Source organism: Podarcis filfolensis (assembly GCF_964270895.1).
Source record: "Podarcis filfolensis genome assembly, chromosome: 1".
Taxonomy (NCBI): Eukaryota; Metazoa; Chordata; class Lepidosauria; order Squamata; family Lacertidae; genus Podarcis; species Podarcis filfolensis.
The window spans coordinates 80,638,895-80,661,398 of record NC_139604.1 but is presented as its reverse complement, the minus strand read 5'-3'; the positions used below and the strand labels follow the sequence as shown (position 1 = coordinate 80,661,398).

Below are 22,504 nucleotides of genomic sequence, written 5' to 3'. Positions count from 1 at the left end.
ATAATCTACATACGTATTCCTGACTCAGGAAGTTAAACATGCAGCAAAAGAACGTCTCACTGCATTAACCATTCGTGTCGCCATCTTCCTGATTAACACCTCATAAAATGTAGGTGCAGCATATAGATGACAGAAAAGCAACACCAGAATAAAACGCTGTGCATTGTTCTTAGGCAGAAAAGCATCCCAAAGGCTCTTTAATATTGAAGAATGTTATTGCTAGAATATTCAGCTGAATAGTACCTCCTTTAAAGAAGCATAGAGGAGCCTTACAGTTGAGGAACACACCAATGTCCCATTATCACCAACAATTATGGGATCTGGATTCTGCATGGCTGTGAATAAACAAAATGGTTTCTTTATGCAGCCTATTACAGAGAAACCCAGAGAATAATGAGAAGAGTTCAAATCACCACTCTAGATACATACAGAAGAGCAAGATATATTAAAAATAATTAAATTTTCAGTTTAAAACATTAGTAGCAATCAAGAGGCTTACACAGCATACTAGCTGCCCATTTTAGCCAGTTGCTGGACATAATGAAAAACAATCCTTGATAATCTGACTATGCAGAACTGCATAAAGATGTTTCTTTTAGGGTGCTAAATATATTTAAAGATGCTAAATTGTGTTATACTTAAAGATGCTAAATGGCCTGTGATAACTTTTTTTTTTAAAGTCTTTGCTTGTTCCTGAAGGTAGCTCAGGAATAGTAGAACATTACACAAACAACGCACTACTGAAAAAACCTTTTCCTTAAAAGTTATGAGACGGGAGTTGAAGGCCTCCAAAGATTATATAGCAGCATGCGTATTTACGTGTGCAAAGAGTACCTTATTGGTACTGGAGTCCCAAGCCATCCTTACATTGCTTAATCCTGGACTCTCTTATGATTAGGCTGATGATTTGTATTCCAATGAGATACTTGCCAAATACCTTACTGATACAATCCTTCACATTTGATCCAGGCTGAACTCCCTGTTGTCCACAGGACTCTCAACTGTTAGCTAGATCTCAGGTGATGCCTCTGTACAGGAGCCATCCCTGGTTCTATCTCATTGCTTTTGTTTGGTTGGCTTGGAGATACAGTACTGTAAACTTAAGGATACAGATAGTCTTCTTGGAATGGTTCAACTAGCCACCTGTGCTCAGAATATATGTTCTTCCTTATCAACGAGGTGGGCCAAGGCCATTAGTGTTATTACCTGCACAATGAGGTGAGGACTTCCTGCACCTCTTAAGGAAGCTGTAACATGGCCATTCCTAAAGCACTCTTTCCTGGACTGTTTAGATCCACAGGGTTGCTGACAAGTCTTTATATACCCTTGGAGCAAGCAACTTAGAGGTGGTGGATTCTTTTGAATACTTATTATCAGTTTCAATCTGGTTTCAGGCTTCATGTCAATCTGGTTTCATACCCACTTCTGCATCCATTTCAATCTGGTTTCCTGAAGTTGATTTACAACCTTGAGTGTTCTCCTTTACACAGCCATGCTTCTATATTCCTAGCTGGCAGCTGTATAGGCAAGCACACCCTCTTCCAGCTTTGACAGTCTTATAGCTGTCTTCTCCTCCATCAAGATCAGGTCTCCTTAATCCATTCCTTGGCAACCTCAACATTGGATTACTGCCATCGACTATACATGAGGCTGATTTTCAAGACGATCTGGAAACTACAACTGGTCCAGAACTGAGTGCCAGGATTTTAACTAGTCATTCACAGAGCTTACATTAACACAAGCCCTAAATAATCTACCTGCTTGTTTGTAGGATCGATTCAAAATCCTGGTTTTGGTCCTTAAAAGTTCTACAAAACCCAGGTCACGATTATCTGAAGTAATACCCCCTTTCCTCCCAGATTTGTCCCAAGATACTCTATCATAAATTGGCTTGTTGACTAAAATACAGCATGTGACTTTTAAGAGCCTTCTCCATAGCAATGCAACATTTATGAAATTCACCATCACTTTAACTTTTAAACTGTTAACTGAGTTGGCTTTTCAATGAGAGAATTGGCTTTTCAACTGGAGAGTTGTTTTAATCCCTGTCACATTTATTTGTTGATTGTTATTGTAAATTTCACGTTGTTGACTGTATTGTTGTTTTTAAAAATCTTTCGGGAACTGCTCATGAAAACACTGTGTAACAGAGCAGTGTTAAAGCTGAACAAATAAGTAAGTCCAGACTAAGCAAATGAAGAGGTTTCAGACTGACAACATGACCCAGGTTACACTGCCAACCTTGAAGACACATCTTTATGAACGACACCCTGCCAGCAAAAACCCTTTGCTAACAGCTATGAATCATGTTCAAGCACTTTTTAAAAACTTGGTGTAAATAGTTCTGCACTGGGGAGATAAAAATCAAGCAACACCCTATCTAAATAAACATTGCACAACAAAAGAGTGAAAAAAGAGAGCAACATGAAAGCTCTGCCATTCCGATGAGTGGAATAGAAATTAAGCAAGCAATTATTTGAGGTCTTTTTCAGACCAGAATCCCTGTTAGTTACACCACTTTCAAGTTGGTATGACTTCTTTGTTGATAATGAAGTTGTGCTGGTGTGACCAAGTACATAAACAAGCATTTAAACGAGCAAATCTTTTGAAGAAGAATGCCTTCACATTCAGAAGGGGCTTAAAAACAGTAGCTAATGGTAATTTCCCCTTCCTTCCTGATATATCCTTCTCCCAAACACAAGCTTCAAAGTTCTCCAGAAGAAACAGTCAGCAGGGGGGAATGATTCTGGGGTAGCCTATGTCCAATACTTGGGCATGTCATTCCAAGTGACACAGCTTTTAACATGCAACACAGCAATGGCATCCTTTGGTTACTGGGCTGTTCTCTTTCTCCATTTCATTCTTAAAAACAAGATGCCAACTGAGCTCCTTATATGCGAAAAGGGACACAGTGCTAATGGATAAGAGACACAAATGGACAATGTTAATACTCCAGTAAAATTGATGGAAATATGTTGTTTCACGGATAATACTAAACCACAGTTTAGAACTTAGTGCACAGGATAAATGGAACCTAAGCAAAGCCTCTCTCTCCTCCCTTGTGGCTGGGAGAAGGACTACACTAGTGTTTTCTTTTACCTTCACAGAATCCTAGTTGCCAGGTAGGAGTAAAAGACTGTGGTTTAAAACAAGCTACTAAATTTTTAAGCAAGTCAGCTTCAAGCCATGGGTTATAAAACTGGCTTGTTAAACTAATCCAAGTTTGTTTCAAAACACTTTGGGGCGAGGGCAGCATGCAAGCCTGAGGATTTGATCAGGCTCCTTCCTGTCCATGAATATAAGCACTTAGTGACCATACAAACCAGAGTCCACTGTATAAACCCATTTATAAGGCTATAAGGGATGTTTGAAAATAAAATTTAACTGTTTTCAAGCGCACGTTTTATTTCAAATGGATTTATTAATATATTTAGTTTAGGTCATTTCAGCTTAAGAAATGTCTGCTACAAACATCCCACCCACTCCTTTTCCCTAAAGGTTAGGGTGAGAGCTGGGGCTAGACTCCAGGTTCAAATGCACAGCAAACAATGAAAATATATGACATGTGCATTCAGTAATGGCTGGGAGCTATTCATGTTAAGTCACCTTTTTTTCTTTTTTCTTTTACTTTCCACAAACAAAGCTGCACCTTCATTTAAATAAAGAAAGATTAAAAGATACTATGGTAGACATTGAAAGCTGCCAGCCCTAATAATCTGCATTGCACAATGCACAAAGAATTTTTCTTTGTGGAAGGAAATTAACAAGATAAACCAGACATGTTCCATCTCTAATTTCTTTGACTGTAGGATATTGCTGCATGTCATTTCACAGTACTCCACCCATACATTACCCTAGTAGATGTAGAGACCCAGCATGTGCCAAGAGAGAAGCCTGCACCAATTTCCTTGCCAAAATCTATTTTGTCAATCATTTTGCAGCAACTACACTAAAGAAGATAGTTTGGGCCAGACTAATGTAACATTGGAAGCATTTTAATTCTTTTGCCCCCAAGTTTTCTTTGTTCATTCAATTAGATCTATGGAGTTTTGCAAGCACAAGTCAGTCACATATTCTTGCCTTAATCCTGGGAAACATATGTTTTACAGGTAAACGCCCAGGTCTGGAATGAGTTCACTTTGCTTACTTCTCCAAGCAATCATATTCTGGAATTCACAATAGCTTCTGGTTGCACACCTAATGCTTTGAGTCACCCATCACATTATTGTTAAGTGGGTGTGACTGCTTCCAAAATCTGAATTTGCAAAGATGCTGTAGGTTACTGTTTTAATTTGATCACTCTCTTAAGAATGATCTGTCAACCCAGAGCTCTGGACCAGATAACGTCCTTATTTTCTTTTAAAAAGGGAAAGTCTGGTACATTCAGTGCACTTTTTCATTGAAGAAAATGGGTGTACATGGTCAGAGATTTAGAAATAATCACAGTTTGTGGCACTTTTTTCAAGCTGTCTGAAGAACCGTGACTGGATTTCAGAAAGTTGTCATCTGCTTTCAATGTACAAAGTCATGCTTTTAGCCTCTGTTTCCTAGCTGGTTCCCCCTTAGCTGTTTTAGGAGTAATCCCTGGTACCACTTGTTCACCAAAGGAGTGACAACAATCCAGAATGCGGCAGCTAGACTGGTGGCTGGGAATGGCGGCCGGGACCGTATAACACCGGTCCTAAAGAATCTTCTCTGGCTCCCGGTATGTTTCCGAGCACAGTTCAAAGTGTTGGTACAGTGGTACCTCAGGTTAAGTACTTAATTCATTCCGGAGGTCTGTTCTTAACCTGAAACTGTTCTTAACCTGAAGCACTACTTTAGCTAGTGGGGCCTCCTGCTGCTGCCGTGCCGCTGGAGCACAATTTTTGTTCTTATCCTGAAGCAAAGTTCTTAACCCGAGGTACTATTTCTGGGTTAGCGGAGTCTGTAACCTGAAGCGTATGTAACCTGAAGCGTCTGTAACCCGAGGTACCACTGTACTGACATTTAAAGCCCTAGACAGCCTCAGCCCAGTATACCTGAAGGAGAGTCTCCACCCCCATCATTCAGCCCAGACACCGAGGTCCACCTCCAAGGGTCTTCTGACAGCTTCCTCACTGCAAGAAGTGAAGTTACAGGGAACCAGGCAGAGGGCATTCTTGGCAGCGGCAACCTCCCTGTGGAACACCCTCTCATCAGATGGCAAGGAGATAAATAACTACACAACTTTTAGAAGACATCTGAAGGCTGCCCTGTATTGGGAAGTTTTTAATGTTTGAGGTTTTATTATGTTTTTGTATTTTGCTGGAAGCTGCCCAGGGTGGCAATAATAATACTCTTATTATTATCATTAGCCTTGCTCACTTGGTAGAGCATGAGACTCTTAATCTTAGGGTCATGGGTTCGAGCCCCACCCTGGGCAAAATATTCCTACATTGCAGGGGATTGTACTAGATGAGCCACGTGGTCACTTCCAACTCTTCAACTCTATAATTCTAAGTCATATGGCCTATTAAAAGTGGAAGTAATCCAATGATAAGCCTTACACTTCACTTGGCAGCAGAGACAAAATTTATCAGGCATTGTGCCTGCAGGACAAGACTGTTTCCATTATAACAATTTCACAAATCAAGTTGCAGTTATGACATATGTAACTGTGCAAATCTGGCATTAAAGGGCTCTTTCTGCAGTCATAAGAAAATTGTGGTAGACAAAAATTACTACATTCTGGCTATGCTAATACAAAATGCAATGTGGGTGGGAAGTATTTTTTTTATTTATGCATTTAAAATTCACACTTTCATAAAAAACATATCAAGGCACTATAAAACATATGAGAATGAAATCAACAAAAGAATCCATAAAAACATGTGTCACTCCCACCCCTACTGTATTCTATATTCATTTATGCTCCTATATTTTATTCTTTAAAACTGATACAGTTACAGCAGAGGAGGGGGTGGGTTCATGACCAACCCTATTCCTGTGGCTGTAATTTGTTTTAGCTGTTTTAAACTCTGAGTTTTAAATTGCTTCAACTGCCCTGGGACCACCTTGGCGAAGGGTGGGTAATAGCGTTAATTAAATAACAACAGTAACATGATCTCAATGTGTATCATGGGACGCGGGTGGCGCTGTGGTCTAAACCACTGAGCCTTGGGCTTGCCAATCAAAAGGTCGGTGGTGGACGGGGTGAGCTCCCGTTGCTCAGTCCCAGCTCCTGCCAACCTAGCAGTTCAAAAGCACCCCAAAAAGTGCAAGTAGATTAATAGGTACTGCTCCGGCGGGAAGGTAAACGGCGTTTCCACGCGCTGCTCTGGTTTTGCCAGAAGCGGGTTAGTCATGCTGGCCACATGACCCGGAAAAACTGCCTGCGGAGTGGACAAACTCCAGCTCCCTCGGCCTGTAAAGCGAGACGAGCACCGCAACCCCAGAGTCCTTCACGACTAGACTTAACTGTCAGGGGTCCCTTTACCTTTAATGTGTATCAACTCTACACTCCTGTTGCTGCTGCTATGTATCCCGGCCCTGGGAAGGGTCCTGACTCAAAATGATCTGGGCAGAAGTGAAAAGTTCCAAATGGCCAGTATAAAGTAAGTCAAGTAAGAACCAGAGCAGTTGTTCACTCAAATGGTAAAGAATTGGCAGGCTTGACTTCAGGTATTGAGTGTTAGAGGTACTGATGGTTTTAGATGGCATTGGATGCCAACTCACCTGTTGCTATTACATGTGCCCCAGGGCCCCTAAATCATGCAGTCTGCCTTGATAAGCACCATGGCATGGAATATCATGTTTAAATAGGTAAGGCCACGTATACGTGTGTTATGTATACTGCTCAACACTGTTGGGAGACTTTGCCCTGAAAAGCACCATACAAATCTTGAAATAAATAAATCCCTAATTTTCCCTGCCTCAAAAAGCAACTAAGAGATGCAGCTTAAGTGCTACACACAATAAAATTAAGTTGGTTTAGAAGTTATACAAATCAGTGTGCTGACTAAAAGCAACATTCCTCTGGAGAATACACGAAGGACGGCAGCCAAGGAAACAATTAATAAATTATATGGGCAAGCAACACCTCCGCTCAACCTCAGTTTGCACTCACCATACTGTCAGAGTGATCAAAGCTGCTGCTTCAGTTTTCACATATAGTTTGACTCTGCTAATTACATAATAATATCCACTGAACCAGATATCTCTACACTGATGGTTTTTAGAAATTGGAAAGCAAGGACCCCAATATTAACCTGAGGGCTCTCAAACAACCAACAGGCCAGCGGGTCTATTTAAGAAATTTACTAGAAAGCCTAAAAACTCTCTTGGCAAGTATTCAAAAGTCCTATTAGGAATCTTCTAGAAACTCATTCTGATTAGATTATGTGTTTCACCATAATTTGTATAGATGCCTTTCGCTAACAAAAAACGCTCAAATAAAGTGTATACATAAAGAAGCAAATTAAGCAAATTAACAAGAAGGAATGACTAGATGTGCCAGCTTTAAGTCTATGGTAGCAAAAGCTCTTTTTTAAAAGGCCAGTTATCACCATTTCCCCCTGTGCCAAGGGAAGAACATTTGAAATGCTAATCACTTTTTCCTGACTACCACTGATTTCAGCAAAACCTCCAGAAATGACAGCATATATGGAAGCCAACACTCTAGGTTTAGTAGCCAAAGAAATGCTTTTCATAAGTACTTGCAAAGGGCAATATCCAATTGTGTCCACCTGCTTGCAGAACAAACTTCCACCCACAGAATAGGACTTCCCCTTCTACGCTTCCTCACTACATCCTCTGTGCGCCCACAGAATCTGCTTTTGAGGGCTGGGGGGAAGTATTCATGCAATGTTAGATTTCACCTACAATTCCTACTGCTTGCAATTGCCTGAAGACTTCAGCATTTGCAAATCATGGAAAACTGATGAATAGGTAATGCACTCCCTAAGCCCAATTTTCCAGATTTAAAAAGACTAAGAATCTATACATTCGAACCAAATCTCATTGTGAAGATTTCTTCTGGGACAGAACCTTTTCAGACCACAAGAATAATGGAGGAAGAGGTTTGTGCTTTTTGAATGCCCCGGACATAAAAAGCTAGAGTTATCAAAGAGTTGTCTGTAACAAATGTTTATTTCCAATTGACAAATAAACAGGAATTTTCTTATGGGAAAATTGCACTGGTAAAACTGTAATGAGCAGTAGTTATATGAAGTGATACAATCTCAGAAGAACTCCGCCACATTACTTTGCTGGGTGTTCACTGACCAGAAACATATGCCTCAAAATCTCCCTCAATATAGCATGTTCCCTTCAGAGTCAATTAAAAACAGTACTTCACAGTCAAGGGCTTGTTAGATGGAGGAAGGAGAAAAGCACAAGACTTTTCTCAGCAGTAAAAGAGATAGCCCATCCAACTGCTATTAATGACAAATGATGCTAGCCTGTAAAGTTTCCCATGGTCTATTTAAGTTAAAGGTCAGTAGGCGGTCTGGAGGTATAGCACTGGTGAACTATTTTAAAATCATGTCTCCTGTTTCAATACATTAAAATATATTTCGGTAGAAATATATTTCATCATACCCTTTTGCCAAGACAAACATCCTCTTTTTAATTTTCTTCTTTTTTAAGTAACTCTAAACTTTTGATACACAGAAGCTGATGGTCTCTCTGCCTGAACTGAAATTGCTGTCAAATCTAACTTTTAACACACTGCTCTAAGTGCCTATTAACAAACCACTCACTCACTGAAAAGAGAATACCACTGAAACAGGAGACCTGAACGATGACAAACCAGGGGCCTGCAAAATTCATTTCACTTGGCATGAAGCAAAACCTTTCCTGCAACTGTTAAAATGCCATTTTTAACATTGAAACATACATTCTACATTTTACCTAGGCACAGATTTTGCTATGCTTAAGTACTACAAAAGACATAATAACCCTACAAAATATGTGACTATCTGTCCTACATGTCAGTGTACATAAAAGTGCATGGCAGCCCTGTGTCTGTAAGTCGCTACACTTCAGTCACTGTCTGAGAGCTGCAGGCTGGCCTGGGAAGAGTCTCAGAACTAAAATGTTTGCATAGGCAGAATTAGAAAGCTTGCTTTACACAGCTTTGTCACTGAACTTCTCCTGCACCTAACTTCTCCTGCAACAGGCACCTAAGAGGTTAGGTCAGAGCAGTTTCTACTGGTAGGCAGGTAGACCAAATTTGGGATCAAATTCTATGCTATCATAACGGCAGCAAGCTGAAAGTTATTTAATATATTATACAGATACCCCCTGACTTACACAGGGGTTACATTCCAGGCACCTGCATGCAAAATTGAAATAATGTAAAGTGATTTATCTATTTATTTATTTCGTGGCGGCCTGTGTAAAAGCGGCCATGAGCAAGTAGAATGTGCATAAGGGGGTGGGAGGTGCCTGTAATTATATTTCTAACCACCATTTAGAGTTTTTGTCTTATGCATCAAAACTTCTTAGCCAGTCTATGTAGGTAACCAGGAATTCCCATGAGAATCAGGAAAACGTGACTACTGGCTATTTGAGTCCAACACATGCAGCTGTCTGCCCTACGTAAGGATCCATTTGGTGCCCAGTACATATTAGTAACTTGAAAAAGTCCAACCTTTCCAAATCTTTTATACCTATTGCAAATGTTTATGTATAGAGAAACTTCACCAGTGGCTGTTTAGGTGTACAATGCAGTACCTAGAATGGAAAGTACTAATCTTTCCTATCTGTGCATATAAATCAAAGCACGTTTCCAAAAAATACTGGTTTACATTTGACATAGTGCACACCTACATTGTCATGTTATTCAAAGAAACAGTCACTGCCAACTTGCTTAGCAGCACATTTATTCATCTACTACTCCTGTGTTCTTACATTATGAAAACGAAGTAGAGGTGCTACTCATTTTTCACTTGCTCATTCATAAGCAACAGCAGCAATATCACATTACTTCCCCTTCCATCACAGATTGTTGATACAACGCTGTTCCATAACACAGTGAAGTTATAATCTAGTCTAGTTTTTTCTGAGCAGGATACAACTCTTGTTGCCCTGAATGTAGTGAGAAGCACAAACATTGGCTAGTAAAGGGAAACAAGAAAAAAAAGCACAATTTCAACATAAGCATTCCTATGTGGAAAACAGCAGGAAGCCAGGTGGAATGCCTGCAAACTTTTAACAGTGCAATAACATTGCATTTTTTCTCCAGGCAAATCTCCACTTGTCTTTTGAAGAGCCCTTGAATAGGCAATGCTTTGCAACACTGGTGATTTGTTTGCATGTGTTTTTGAATTAAGTCTCTGGCTGTATTTTGACAAACTCAGCAACAATAGTTGTAGTACCAGGAAGGTATAAACCTACTAAGGATACGCTATGTTGATGACATATTATTAATCATAATATATGCCTGGTTTCTTCATTAGGAAAGACACTTAAACTACTAAGCTGTGGCCTAAATATGTTTCCATAGCCCTAAGATTTGCCTGATTACAGGTGAAACTAAAAAAATTAGAATATTGTGGAAAAGTTCAGTAATTCAACCTAAAAGGTGAAACTAATATATGAGATAGACTCATGACATGCATAGCGAGATATGTCAAGCCTTTGTTATAATTGTGATGATCATGGCGTACAGCTGATGAAAAACCCAAATTAATAATGTGGCACTGCTGAGGTGTTATGGAAGACCAGGATGCTTCAATAGCAGCCTTCAGCTCTTCTGCATTGAGGAAGTAATTGATGCAAAAGGGGCCCAAACCAAGTACTGAGTACATATTCATGCTTCTACTTTTCAGAGGTCCAATATTGCTCTATTTGCAATCCTTGTTTTGCTGATTTCATTTGATATTCTAATTTTCTGAGATTGTTAATTTAGGGTTTTCCTCAGCTGTACACCATTATCATCACAATTATAACAAATAAGGGCTTGACATATCTCGCTTTGCATGTCATGAGTCTATCTCATATATTAGTTTCACCTTTTAAGTTGAATTACTGAAATAAATGAACTTTTCCACGATATTCTAATTTTTCAAGTTTCACCTGTAGATGAGAAATTGGAAGCTATTTTGAATTAGGTGTTTATTCCCTTGTTTTAACTTATCTCCTTAATTTATTATGATATACAAATAAAGTACTCAGTATTTTATTACATGACACAAATGAGTCCAAACATCATATTTTATTCTTATGTTTATGTATCCTCCATTTGAGAACTATATGCAACTACCTTATGCAATGATCAAACACAAATAAAAGGCCTTCACAAATGAACGTACACTTCTCAACATTCAGTGGTATGGTTCCCATTCACCAAGCACAGGCTTCTTCTTGAAGGAGATTTGGGGAGTGGGTAGAATTAATTGGGTGTTTCCTTGCTTGTCTGTAATCAGTTTGGGTCAAAAACTTCCTACTGTACTACATAATGTTTAAAAACAAGGAAAGCTGTTTTCATTTGTTAAACGAAGACTAGTATTGAAAACAAAATCACCCTTTAGTAATAAAGTAGAGCTAGAAAAATAAAGCAGAAGCTGATATTACATTTCAAGTTAAACTGCATGTATCATAATAATTCAAGAATTAGTTTTGGAAGTTACCCATATTAAATAGATTTTAACTCCAAGGTAAATTTGTATATTTAATTCTCTTACAGTGATTGTACTGATATGTGTGCAGGGAAACTGGAAAGCCTTGTCCCCACCCCCCACCCCAATGTTAATTTCTCTCATTCATCTTTGCGTTCTGCATTTACAATCCTGATTACTTTATACTTTTCAGAATACTGCGGTGAATAAGATCTGGAACTTGGAAACTAGTATTTGAGATTTTGTTTTGCAGAACTTAATAGCCACAGTTAGCAATCCTGATTAGGAGGGGTTGTTCAAACCATAGTTCAGACATAATGACAAAAAGAAAGAAAGCAATGAATAAAGTCCTGTTTATCAGAGGGAACTGAAGAGGAAGGAACTTGTGATCACAGTGGGTATTCATCTCAATGCAGCCAAAGAAAGCTATCTGTAGTGTGTGAAATCCAAATGTTTATAACAGCATACGTTTCATGGTTGTTTGCTTCATTTTTAGGAGTTAAAGAGAACCATGGGACCAAATGTCTGATATAAGTTCCTAAAGATCCCAACTATGTGACAGTTATTGGGGAAAACTAAATTTGATCAAGGGGTGGTGGTGGTCCTTCTCTCTCTTTTCCACCACTTAACCATCAAGGAGCTATGTAGCAACAGGCACAGCTACACAAAGCAAGGTTTTAGGTTCTTAAAAATATTTTACACAGACACTTTGTCACAATGCCTACAGGTATCATACACACAATAAATTCATACCTACATCAAAGATGCAAAAAGAACCCTCAGCCTGTATTCAGATTTTGACAAACAAGTGCCCACTATTGTAAAAAGTGTTCTGTCCTTCATTAGCAATATGGCAACTTGTATTTGTACATTTCATTATTATTTTTTATCCTGACATTCTGATTTATTACCCAATAATGTTTTTGTTTTCCAGTGAGGGTCAATTAAGTATTAATCCATTACATTAATGAACATCAAAGCAAATCATTATCATTATCTAGCCAATTATATATTCCTGCTAATCTTTTGGAAAAATAATTTTACCAGCATGGGAGATCTCAGTTCTCTTACCTGTCAGAGCTTTCCTGTGTGATGTTTAGATTATATACTGAAAGGATGCAAAACCCTAACAATCTAGAGGTGTGCAACTAAACTTTGAAAATCTTGCTATCTCAAAGATAATAAGTAACACTTCCTAGTGTCCACATACATCTGTTAATAACAGGTTCTTAAATAACAACCACCATTTCAATAAACACTTGTTCCTGAAATGGTAGGGATATCATTCGTTATTATGTTGCAGGTTTTCTATTCATAACAACAGCAAACCAGAAATACACTAGCCTTCTCCAGAATATCTTCAGCACTACAAGTCCTGTGTTGAAGCACTAACTTGGTATATAAGAAGAGCTCAACTGGTCAGACCAAAGGGTCCATCTAGTCTAGAATCCCGTTCTTACAACAGCCAACCTACGAGAAGTCTGCAAGCAGAACATAAGTGCAACAACGCTCGATCTTCACTTGCAATTCCTAGCAACTGATGAATTGCACACCAAGTGAGTGCAAGGAACTACCGGTACATGCAGGTGAGCAAAACACTCCATTCCTCCTTTGCTCCCAGGACAAAAAGGCAGTGGTCTGCTGCACAAGGGTCGGAGCTCTCCAACACTCCTCTGCCAGCAGACTAGCAAGTTCTGTGGAATTACGTACAAGGCCGCAATAAACAAGTGTGTAAAAGTAAGGCAACCCTGGGTTAAAGGGTCCCTGGAGAGTTATGCAGGACCTGACTCTTTAAAAGGCCATTTTGCACATTGTGGCCACCCACTGTATAACTTCCATTGGCCTGACCATGTCATGAGAGTTATGTACACAACAACTTTCCACACAGAATGTATTATCCCCCTCCCAAGCACCACGCTTTTTGCGGGGGGGGGGGGAGAGAGCTCTCAAATGACATTTTAAAAATCACCCAACAGCATAGCAAGCTGCTGCACAGAAATGTATTTCCAATATGACAACAGTGGCAGCCATAATATATAAACTGACCCCAAGGCTCAAGTTAACACAGGCTGTAAGAGTGAGACAACTTGGAGATTAGAAGACCACAAGACTGACCAAAGCCAAATTCTATTGATGTGTACAAATGCTTCCAGTGAATAAAGCCCAGGTGATGCCCCTGGGAAAATACAAGACAGCTGTGAAATTCTCAGTACTCCTACAAACATGGTGTAGCAAATGGCACAGTCCTCCCAGTGCTACTTTTCTGTTTGCTGAACTTATCCAGCAGAACACTGTACTTACACGAGTCAAAGAACAACAATTTTCAAATATGAAATATTTAAATGGTAAAAAAGGGTTAATAAATGTGTGTCATTTTTGCTTGTACAGCAACAGGTGGAGATGCTGCTTGCAATGGTAAAACTACTGTATGACACTGAAAGCAAAGAATGCAACTTAATGTGACATCAATGCATCTGGAGATAAAGCACTCCTAATATTATATGGGGAAGCTCATAAAGAACTGTATATGAGCTTTGCAAACACTTTTTAAAATCGCAGAGTTGCTACAGCAAAATCCTTTGTACACCCACAGCATCTTCTGCCAACATCTACTGCAGCAAAGTATTACTATTTACACATGGTTATTATTAAATACAAATAGACAGCAGATAAATCACTCAGCTTAGATGAGAATGGAAAATCCAAGATGGAATGATGTGTTGTGCAGTCAGGGCAAAAAAAAAAAGAGGAGAGTTTTATGTCTAGCACCACCAACTTTGCTTAGTTTTGATAGAATTCTCCCAGTTCCCACTGTGGGCACATTTTATGTATAGTTGCAGAGTTGTGTGAAATGCTTTAATTGGGGGAGGGGGGGAGTGTGATAAATAAGATCCTTAGAACACAGACATTTTGCTAGCATTTTCATTAAATCTAGTAAACAGAAATGGCATTTGAACCTGTGTTCAATTCAACCTGAAAGACATTTTGAATTGTTTCTTTGAAAGTATTTATGCTGTCAGAAAGTTCATTTTGTTTTGAGTTGGGCTCCACAATTTCAAGTGTTATAAAGAAAAAACAGCATTAGAGTAATTCCTCTGCATCAAGTGTTCTAAATTATGTGTTCTTACAACATCTGTATCTCCTGCTAGAAGTGGAGATGCAAAGCTGCATTGATCCAGGTTTTGAAGACTTAATACATAGTTCATATTTTCAGGTATCAAGGGCCTCTGTTTAGCACTGTGAAAAGTGCCTCTTCCAAGTTACCCCGAAGCAGTGTCTTATTTTCATCACTCTTTGGTGTGGGTTTCTTGGGTGAATTAGAGGATAGGAAGAGTTCCTGCCTTGCAGCAGGGGGCTGGAGCAGAAGACTTCTGGACCCTTCCAAACATGTGGTATCACAGAGATGTCTGGCTCCTCTCTCCTCAACTATACTTCTTCTCCTAGAGATATGCTGCTGAGTATCACCTTTCTAACTCCTGCCAAACTGACTTAGAAGGGAAGAGGATCTGGATGGAAGTACCCCAATCAAAGCTCATCAAAAGTCAAGCTGATGATACTGGTTGGGCCTTTCAAGACACAGTAGCGTATCTCTACAGAAAGGAAGGTTGCAACCAAAACTCCAAGGAGAAGGAGAATGTCAACACAAACACCAACCAAAACCTGATGCTCCTTTGGGACAGAAGGGCCCTGTGGTTCCATGTGTATTTTTATGAAATACAATGAAGGTTTACCCCAGGACCTCCATGACACTTTGCACCACAGCTAGATGTGAAGAACCCCAACACCAGAAGCCACTAAGGTCACATTTAACCCCTTATGTGACTGTTCTAAGCAAATGAATGGGGCAGGGGAAGGAACCTTCCGAATACAGTCATACCTCTAGTTGCATTAGGTTCAGGTTGCGGATTTTTCAGTTGCGAATGCGGCAAACCTGGAAGTGTATACGTCTGAGTTTCGCTGTGTGCGCACGTGAAGCATTCTATTGCAGCACGCGCACACGCAGAAGCGGTGCTCTACTTACGGACTTTTTGGGGTGCGAACGGCACCCCAGAACGGATCGCGTCCATAAGTAGAGGTACCCCTGTACTATGAATGCTTAGGGTGGGGGTAGGGGGTAGAATATTTTATGATGTTGTTGTATATTCCTTCAAGAAGCTCTCCCTTCTCTAACACAGGACTGATAGGTTTTTTAAAAAATAATAATACAAACTGAACTGTGAGAAGAGACAGGCGTGGTAAGGCACTTTGTAAAACACTACAGAAATTATCAACAAACTACAGCACTTAAAAGGAACAGAGCGGAGAGCTGGAGCTGCCAGTCACCAGCCTGCCTCTCCAGCTGAGGTGAAGAGTTTGGGGGGAGGAAGAGAGGAATCAGCAACTCTACCACTCACGCACCCCAAACAAAACCAGAAAGCTGGTATCGTGGGACTTATCCCCATCTGGGGCTATCGCAACCAAGCAGCGTTGTCCGAGAAAATCCAGGTAACCCTGGAAAGAGTAGACGCAAACGCACTCCCAAGTTGCTGTGCATGTTGTGCTTTGTGTGAGGCGGCTCTCCCCCCTTTCGAAGTCCACACCGAGGGGTCCTGGACCCTCGCAAAGCCCGCGCCTCCTCCGCCACCCTCAGCCTGAGGGGGACATGCTAAAGCGAGGGGGGCGTGAGGCGCCGCTGTCCTCCGGGGTTCCTGCAGGTCCGTCCCCACGGCGCGCTCGCCTCCCCTTCCCCCAGCTCGCCCTCCAGCCAGCAATTTCCCGCCCCCCCCCCATTCCCCGCTTCCTGTGGGTGCGCGCCCGGCGCCGACTCACCCGCCGAGCCCAGGAGCAGCCACAGCAGCCACATTGCCCCCGAGCGCCACGGCCGCTCCGGAAAGTTTTAAGGCTCTGCCGAGCGCCTCCGCCTCTCGGCCCAAGCCCGGCCCAGGCCCAGGCGGCTGTGCGGGCGGGGAGGGGGAAGCGGGAGGAGGGCCAGGGGGAGGCTCCCTCCTTCCCCAGCAGCCGGACCCTCACGCCCAACCAGACAGCCTGCCTGCCGTCTACGCGCTCGCTCTCTCGCTCTCCCGTTCGCGCGCAGCCTCTGGAGCGCAGGGTGGCGAGGCTACTTGGTGCCATTGCACCGCCCTCGCGGCGTCCCTGAGCCCAGGCGGCCGCCGCCGCGCCCTGCCCTGCCCCGCGGCGCCCCTGTTTCCCGAGCGCCGTCTGCCCGGCTCCGAGCAGGGCTCCAGTTTGAGAAGGGGCCCCGAGCTCGCTCCGCTTCCCCTCCTCGCGTCTCCGTGGACAGGCTTACTTTGGAGTAACACCCGCCGGACTCAGGGGCTTGCCCTCTGAGCAAAACGTGTGGAGGCTTAGCTTGCTTGGAAGTAAATGTGTTCAGGCTTAGCTTGCCACTCAAGTCAGTGAAACTTAAGAGTAAGTCTGGCTAACCCTGAGACTAAATGAACTCTGGGGAAGGCAAAATGCTGTTGCCTTCTGGTTCACCTACCTAGCCACCAAAGGGATCTCAAAGGTCATTTTGTCTGGGCGTCTCCTATGCAGTACTTCCTATGCAACCTGCAAAATATCCCCTGAAAAATCCAGAGTGCACAATAGGCTGCTTGCTCTTCCTTCTCAGTTGCCATTTGCATTGGACTGACCTCTCCTATATTGCGCACATCCTTAAACATGCACACATGTTATTAGATTCACCCTCTATTTTGTGCCGAGCAGAGAAAAGATGCAAAGAGCTTCTTCCTGTGAGTGAGTGCAGTGGTGGGTGATATAAGTACTCTTTTCCTCACCGATGTGGCTCCATCTCCTTTTCTGCTCTTTTAAAGGTGGCAGTCATGTTGTGTTAAGCCACGCACCCCTGCTGCAACTATTTTGGGACTGAGACACCCCACACTTTCCCAAAATTCCAAATGGGCCAGTGCAAAAGAGGGTAGCATGCCAAAAAAGAGCTGAGAGCATTCAAAATGAGTGGCAAAATAAGAGAGAATTGTGTCTCAAGATGCTGGGGAAGGGGTATGGGCAACCCCTGGTTTTCTTCATCAGCAGGTGGTTCAAACCTTCAACTTTGCTCTTGATACGTGGCCATCCAACCTCTGCTTACAAACCTTTAAGGAAGAAGAATCAACCACCTTCTAAGGAAGTCAGTTCCAAGCAGCTTGCACCATCAGGAAGGTATTCCTGAAGCTTAGTCTATCTTTATTGTGGTGTTGACTGGCTTCTAGCACAGTGGGCCAAAAGAATGATCCTGCTATACCTTACACAAACAAACATGCTTGCAGGAGAGGATGGAAAGTATGCCTTCTTGTGACTGAATTACTTTTGTTGTTTCCTGACTGTTCAGGATATCCGACACAGGGCTAGTTGTGTAAATATGCATTATTCATTAATAAGGATACCCGGTGACCTGATTTTGTCAGGACAGGAAAAAGTGCTGAATTATTGAGAAGGAGTCAGGGAGAGAAGGAGCATACAAGCACAGTGCTGAACTCTTTTCTTATTTATTTTGTTACTTCAAGTTTCCATTCATGAGTGACTGTAACTCCACAGAACTCCTGTACATCAATGTAGGTTGGTCAATTGCTACTTTCTGCAGTTTGTTATTATTACAATTTAAGGAAGCCCTGGAGCAGTACATAATCCGGTTTGCAATTATGTGAACAGTCAGCCAAGCTACTGAGGTTTCCATCCCATAATGCACACATATTTAGTAGGCCCCAGCATACTTACTTCTGAGTAAACACATCATATGCTTGTTTTCCAGCTTTTGTATCTTTGCACATTTGAAAGCAGGAATGAGATGGGAGCCTATGAAACCTACACTCCTGTTCCTTTTCACAGTGCAGCCAATCTCTCTTGTTTTCTTCTGTGTCAAAAAGCATATCTGCTCTCATTCTTCATCTGTTGATCTCACATTTATCTTCCTGGAATCTCTTGTTGACTGCCAGTAATGGAGTTTTTCATCATAACTAATCAATCAGAATTCTCTTGGTGAATTTACAGTCTGTCTAAAGTAGTCAGATTCCCCAAGGTTCACGGTTAAGGAAATATGTGCAGTGCATTTTCACAGCTAATGTGTGGGCATCTGGACCAAATGTTTATGAACCAAATCCTGATACATCTGATACATCCCAAGTTTCATTATGTTTCACGTATATATTTTTTCTTTAATCAGTAATAATTAAAGATTTAAGGCTCACTGACTAGGGCTTTGGCTCCAAAAGACTGGTACATGTGCCCAGCAATGTCAACGCTTCTTTCATAAAATTTTCCCTTTTTTTGTAATTCAGGGGAAATACAGATAATTTTGGAATATAAGAAATCCAAAATGCCAGCTATCATTTATTATTAAGAGGCAATTATAGTTTGTTCAAATACTGCATTTGTAACATTCTAATCAGCAGTCTAATCAAACCTGTTTGATAGCAGTCTCAAACCAGTCTTACATCAAACCTGTTCAGTGGTACCTCAGGTTACAAACACTTCGGGTTACAGACTCCGCTAACCCGGAAGTAGTACCTCAGGTTAAGAACTTTACCTCAGGATGAGAACAGAAATTGCTCAGCAGTGGGAGGCCCCATTAGCTAAAGTGGTACCTCAGGTTAAGAACAGTTTCAGGTTGAGAACGGACCTCTGGACCGAATTAAGTTTGTAACCAGAGATACCACTGTACTAATATTTATAGTTAAACCATTTCTCTTGTCTTTCTGCAGAACTGCAAATGAAATTGTTAACATCTGGTGGACCAAACTCACTCACTCATGTAATTTTCCACTGGTCTCTATAATGCACAAACCAAATATATTTTAACAAGGTATAGCCTAAAGACATGTGATACAAGTTTAACAACCTTGCCGAAGCTAAGCAGGTCTGGGGATGGGAGATAATCTGATAACTTTAGGTAGGTTGCCTTCAGCTTTATAAAATGAAATAAAAGTGTTTTGACTAAATAAATAATAAATAATATGTAAAATAGGCTGCTTCCATACATATGGATTGAAGACACTAATTTGGACTTCTGAGTATAGGAGTGAATTGATAGTCTTTTAGAGTATGTAAAGATAATGTATTTGAGAAATTTTATTTGCGCACAGATAAAGAAAAAAAAACATACACATGAAGATATAAAAAAGGCATAACTATGATTGCGTTACAGATGTTTATTTTTCTGTCACAGTTAAATAGGTTTAACAGGTATCTGTTTTTCTGTCCCACCTTGAGGCTTTTAATCATGACCCGCAGTGGCTCTATCATACCGCCCTCAAGCCTTTGCAAAGCTGTCATATGTACACAGCTTTATTCCCAGAAAAGACCTCAGAATACATTTAACAGGAGCATGAAACTACTGAGTAACTTTATTTCAGCCAAGAACTCAATTCTTTATGTAATAGCCTAAAGCTGCCAACTGGTTTTTAAAACTGTCACCAACTAATCTGCAGAAAAATACTGCTGGGTACAAGCTGAGTTCGTGTAATTCATTTTTAATATAGCCAACTGAGAAGCCTGGGTTCTAGAGATTTATTGATGAGGATTTCATATAATTTGGAGGGATGAATGTTTTTCATTATTATTTTAATACCTAGCATTTTTTTGTTGTTGTTACAGATTGAGTGAAGCTTTGCCCATCAGTCATTAAATTCCAAGTGCTTGCAGTTAATTTCTGGAGCTGAAAATGGCTATTCGCTGCAGGAATTAGTGCCAAAAATAAAGAAGATATTCTAGCCACTAGGACTATGAGCTCTGTGGGACAATAAGTTTGTTTCAAATCTTCTCTTCAGGCAGAATAACACTGTAGTTTGAACATCTTGATAAGCCTGTCATTGAGAGAGAGCAAAAGCAACACTTTTGGAATTACTCTTAATTCTTATCTTAATTTTTAAAGCTTAGACAGAACATAAATACAGAATGCCGTGTAAGCTTTAGTAAAAGAAAAATAAACCCTAGCTATGGGATTGTTTTTAAATTGTATGCCTGTATATTTCATATTCCCATTGGGTTCCCTTTACTATAATGAAATATACGGTACTTTCCCTTGAACCTCCCGTCTCAAAACATAGCTCCTTTCCCATCATCCGATGAAGTAATACTAACCCCGAATTTATAAGTGTCTCTGTTGCTTATTATGAAGCTACATTTAATACTATTAGATGTGATTAAAACACAATAGCTGTGTTGTGCAAGTGCTAGCACTTTTGCACCAAAGAGGGACATCTCTTGCCAGGTTTGAAGTTTATCTGCCATGGGCTGAGAGTGCATTTTTGAGAGAGGTAGGGCTGTAGTACAAGATACCCGAAAGGGCCCCTTCCATTCAATTTTCTGATAGATTTTAAAGACAATTCATACCATTTCAAAACATGGTAACCATATGCCATTTTCCTCCTTGTCAAACATGCTATAATGTACAAGAGTTGAAATGAGCATCTCTAAGGCTCAAAGACATCAATAATTGATTCTAACAACTGTGGGGGGAAAGGAAGGTCACACAAGGACACTTTCCCATTCCCTCCTTCTTCCAGCCTCTTTCCTCATAAAAAGCCCTTCTGATGAGTCAGGGATGGGATTCAGGGGAGAAGGGGGGGGTAATTGATGAAATTCTGCTTCGTGCACAGAATGTGGCTGACTCCATTTTGTTTGAAGCAACTCCTACTTTCTCCAGCAGCCCACTCTAGCTCATCTCACGCACTTTAGGAGGGTCCCGTGATTCACCAGAGAGGCTTTTCTGAGGCTAAGTCCCCTTGCAGAACTCAAGCTTAAGTGTTTGCAGATACCCACTGCTGTAATGGACTAGTGGCGTCCTCTTTCTGAGTTTTCTCGCATGAGAATCCTAGCTTAAATGTTTGTGGACACTTATTCCTGGGTTAAACTTGATTTAAAAAAAAGAATTAAGATAAAATATATGGATTTCATTCCAGTTCTAAAATACAGAAATGCACTCATGTAATCACACAGACTCCAATGTACCCCCGCCCCGTGCATTAATATGAGCACAATGAAGGATGTTGACAAGCTGGAACATGTGCAGAGGGAAACCATGATGATCAAGGGCCTGGAAACTAAACCTTACAAGGAGCGCTTGAAGGAGTTGGGTATGCTTAGCCTAGAAAAAAGGAAACTGAGAGGAAATAGGATAGCCATCTTCAAATATCTTAAGCAGGGATAGGCAACCTAAGGCCCCGAAGGCCAGATGCGGCCCAATCGCCTTCTCAATCCGGCCCGCGTGTTTTTACATGACTGGAATGTGTGCTTTTATTTAAAATGCATCTCTGGGTTATTTGTGGGGCATAGGAATTTGTTCATTTCCCCCCCTTCAAAATACAGTGGTACCTCGGGTTAAGAACTTAATTCATTTCAGAGGTCTGTTCTTAACCTGAAACTGTTCTTAACCTGAGGTACCACTTTAGCTAATGGGGCCTCTTGCTGATGCCGCACCACCGGAGCACGATTTCTGTTCTCATTCTGAAGCAAAGTTCTTAACCTGAGGTACCATACATATCTATGGAGCACGTTCGACTACGTGGAGCCAGAACAATGGGACTGTTCACATCCACACACCCACACAGCATGCATTCAAAGAATATGAGAGGCAGTCATGGGACCAAGGAGGTTAGTCCTGCCACCTGCTTAGCATTCATGCAGCCATTTTTATTGTTAAAAGCATCTCATATACACAGTCTCAGTAATCCCTACTACAGCCTTATTAGACCATTATTGTCCTATGTGATAATACTAATAGCAAACCATTACTAATAGCAAGTGTGGGTCCTTATGAAGTCAAAGCAGCACTATCTGTGCACAACTGGGAAGTATTATCAGGGTTTGGGGAACCTCAAGGTTTGCTGAAATACAATATTAAGGCAAAAGCCTCAGTAGGGTGGAGTCCTGCTTAAAAGAACTTACAGGTGGATTGTGCAAATAAAGTCTAAGATTTATATCCCACC

General features: G+C 41.1%; 1 protein-coding gene and 1 long non-coding RNA gene across 4 annotated transcripts in view; one reads left to right on the top strand and one right to left on the bottom strand.

Annotated features, from left to right (window-relative positions):
• Positions 1-16,623, bottom strand: part of LDLRAD3 (low density lipoprotein receptor class A domain containing 3) — a 113,713-nt gene extending 97,090 nt beyond the window's left edge. The window contains exon 1 of one of the 3 annotated variants that reach the window (XR_014545288.1): positions 16,392-16,598. Coding sequence is in view for 2 of the 3 variants with exons in the window: in XM_083602672.1 (XP_083458798.1) it covers positions 16,392-16,425 (34 nt within the window). In the remaining variant the exon portion in view is untranslated. Of the gene's footprint in view, positions 1-16,391 lie in introns of all 3 variants that reach the window. The other 2 variants (XM_083602672.1, XM_083602673.1) reach the window with 2 other exon arrangements.
• The window catches only part of LOC310757837, an 89,493-nt gene continuing 82,900 nt past the window's right edge, over positions 15,912-22,504 (top strand). The window contains exon 1 of the long non-coding RNA XR_014545494.1: positions 15,912-16,067. This is a non-coding gene — a long non-coding RNA (uncharacterized lncRNA). The remainder of the gene's footprint in view (positions 16,068-22,504) is intronic.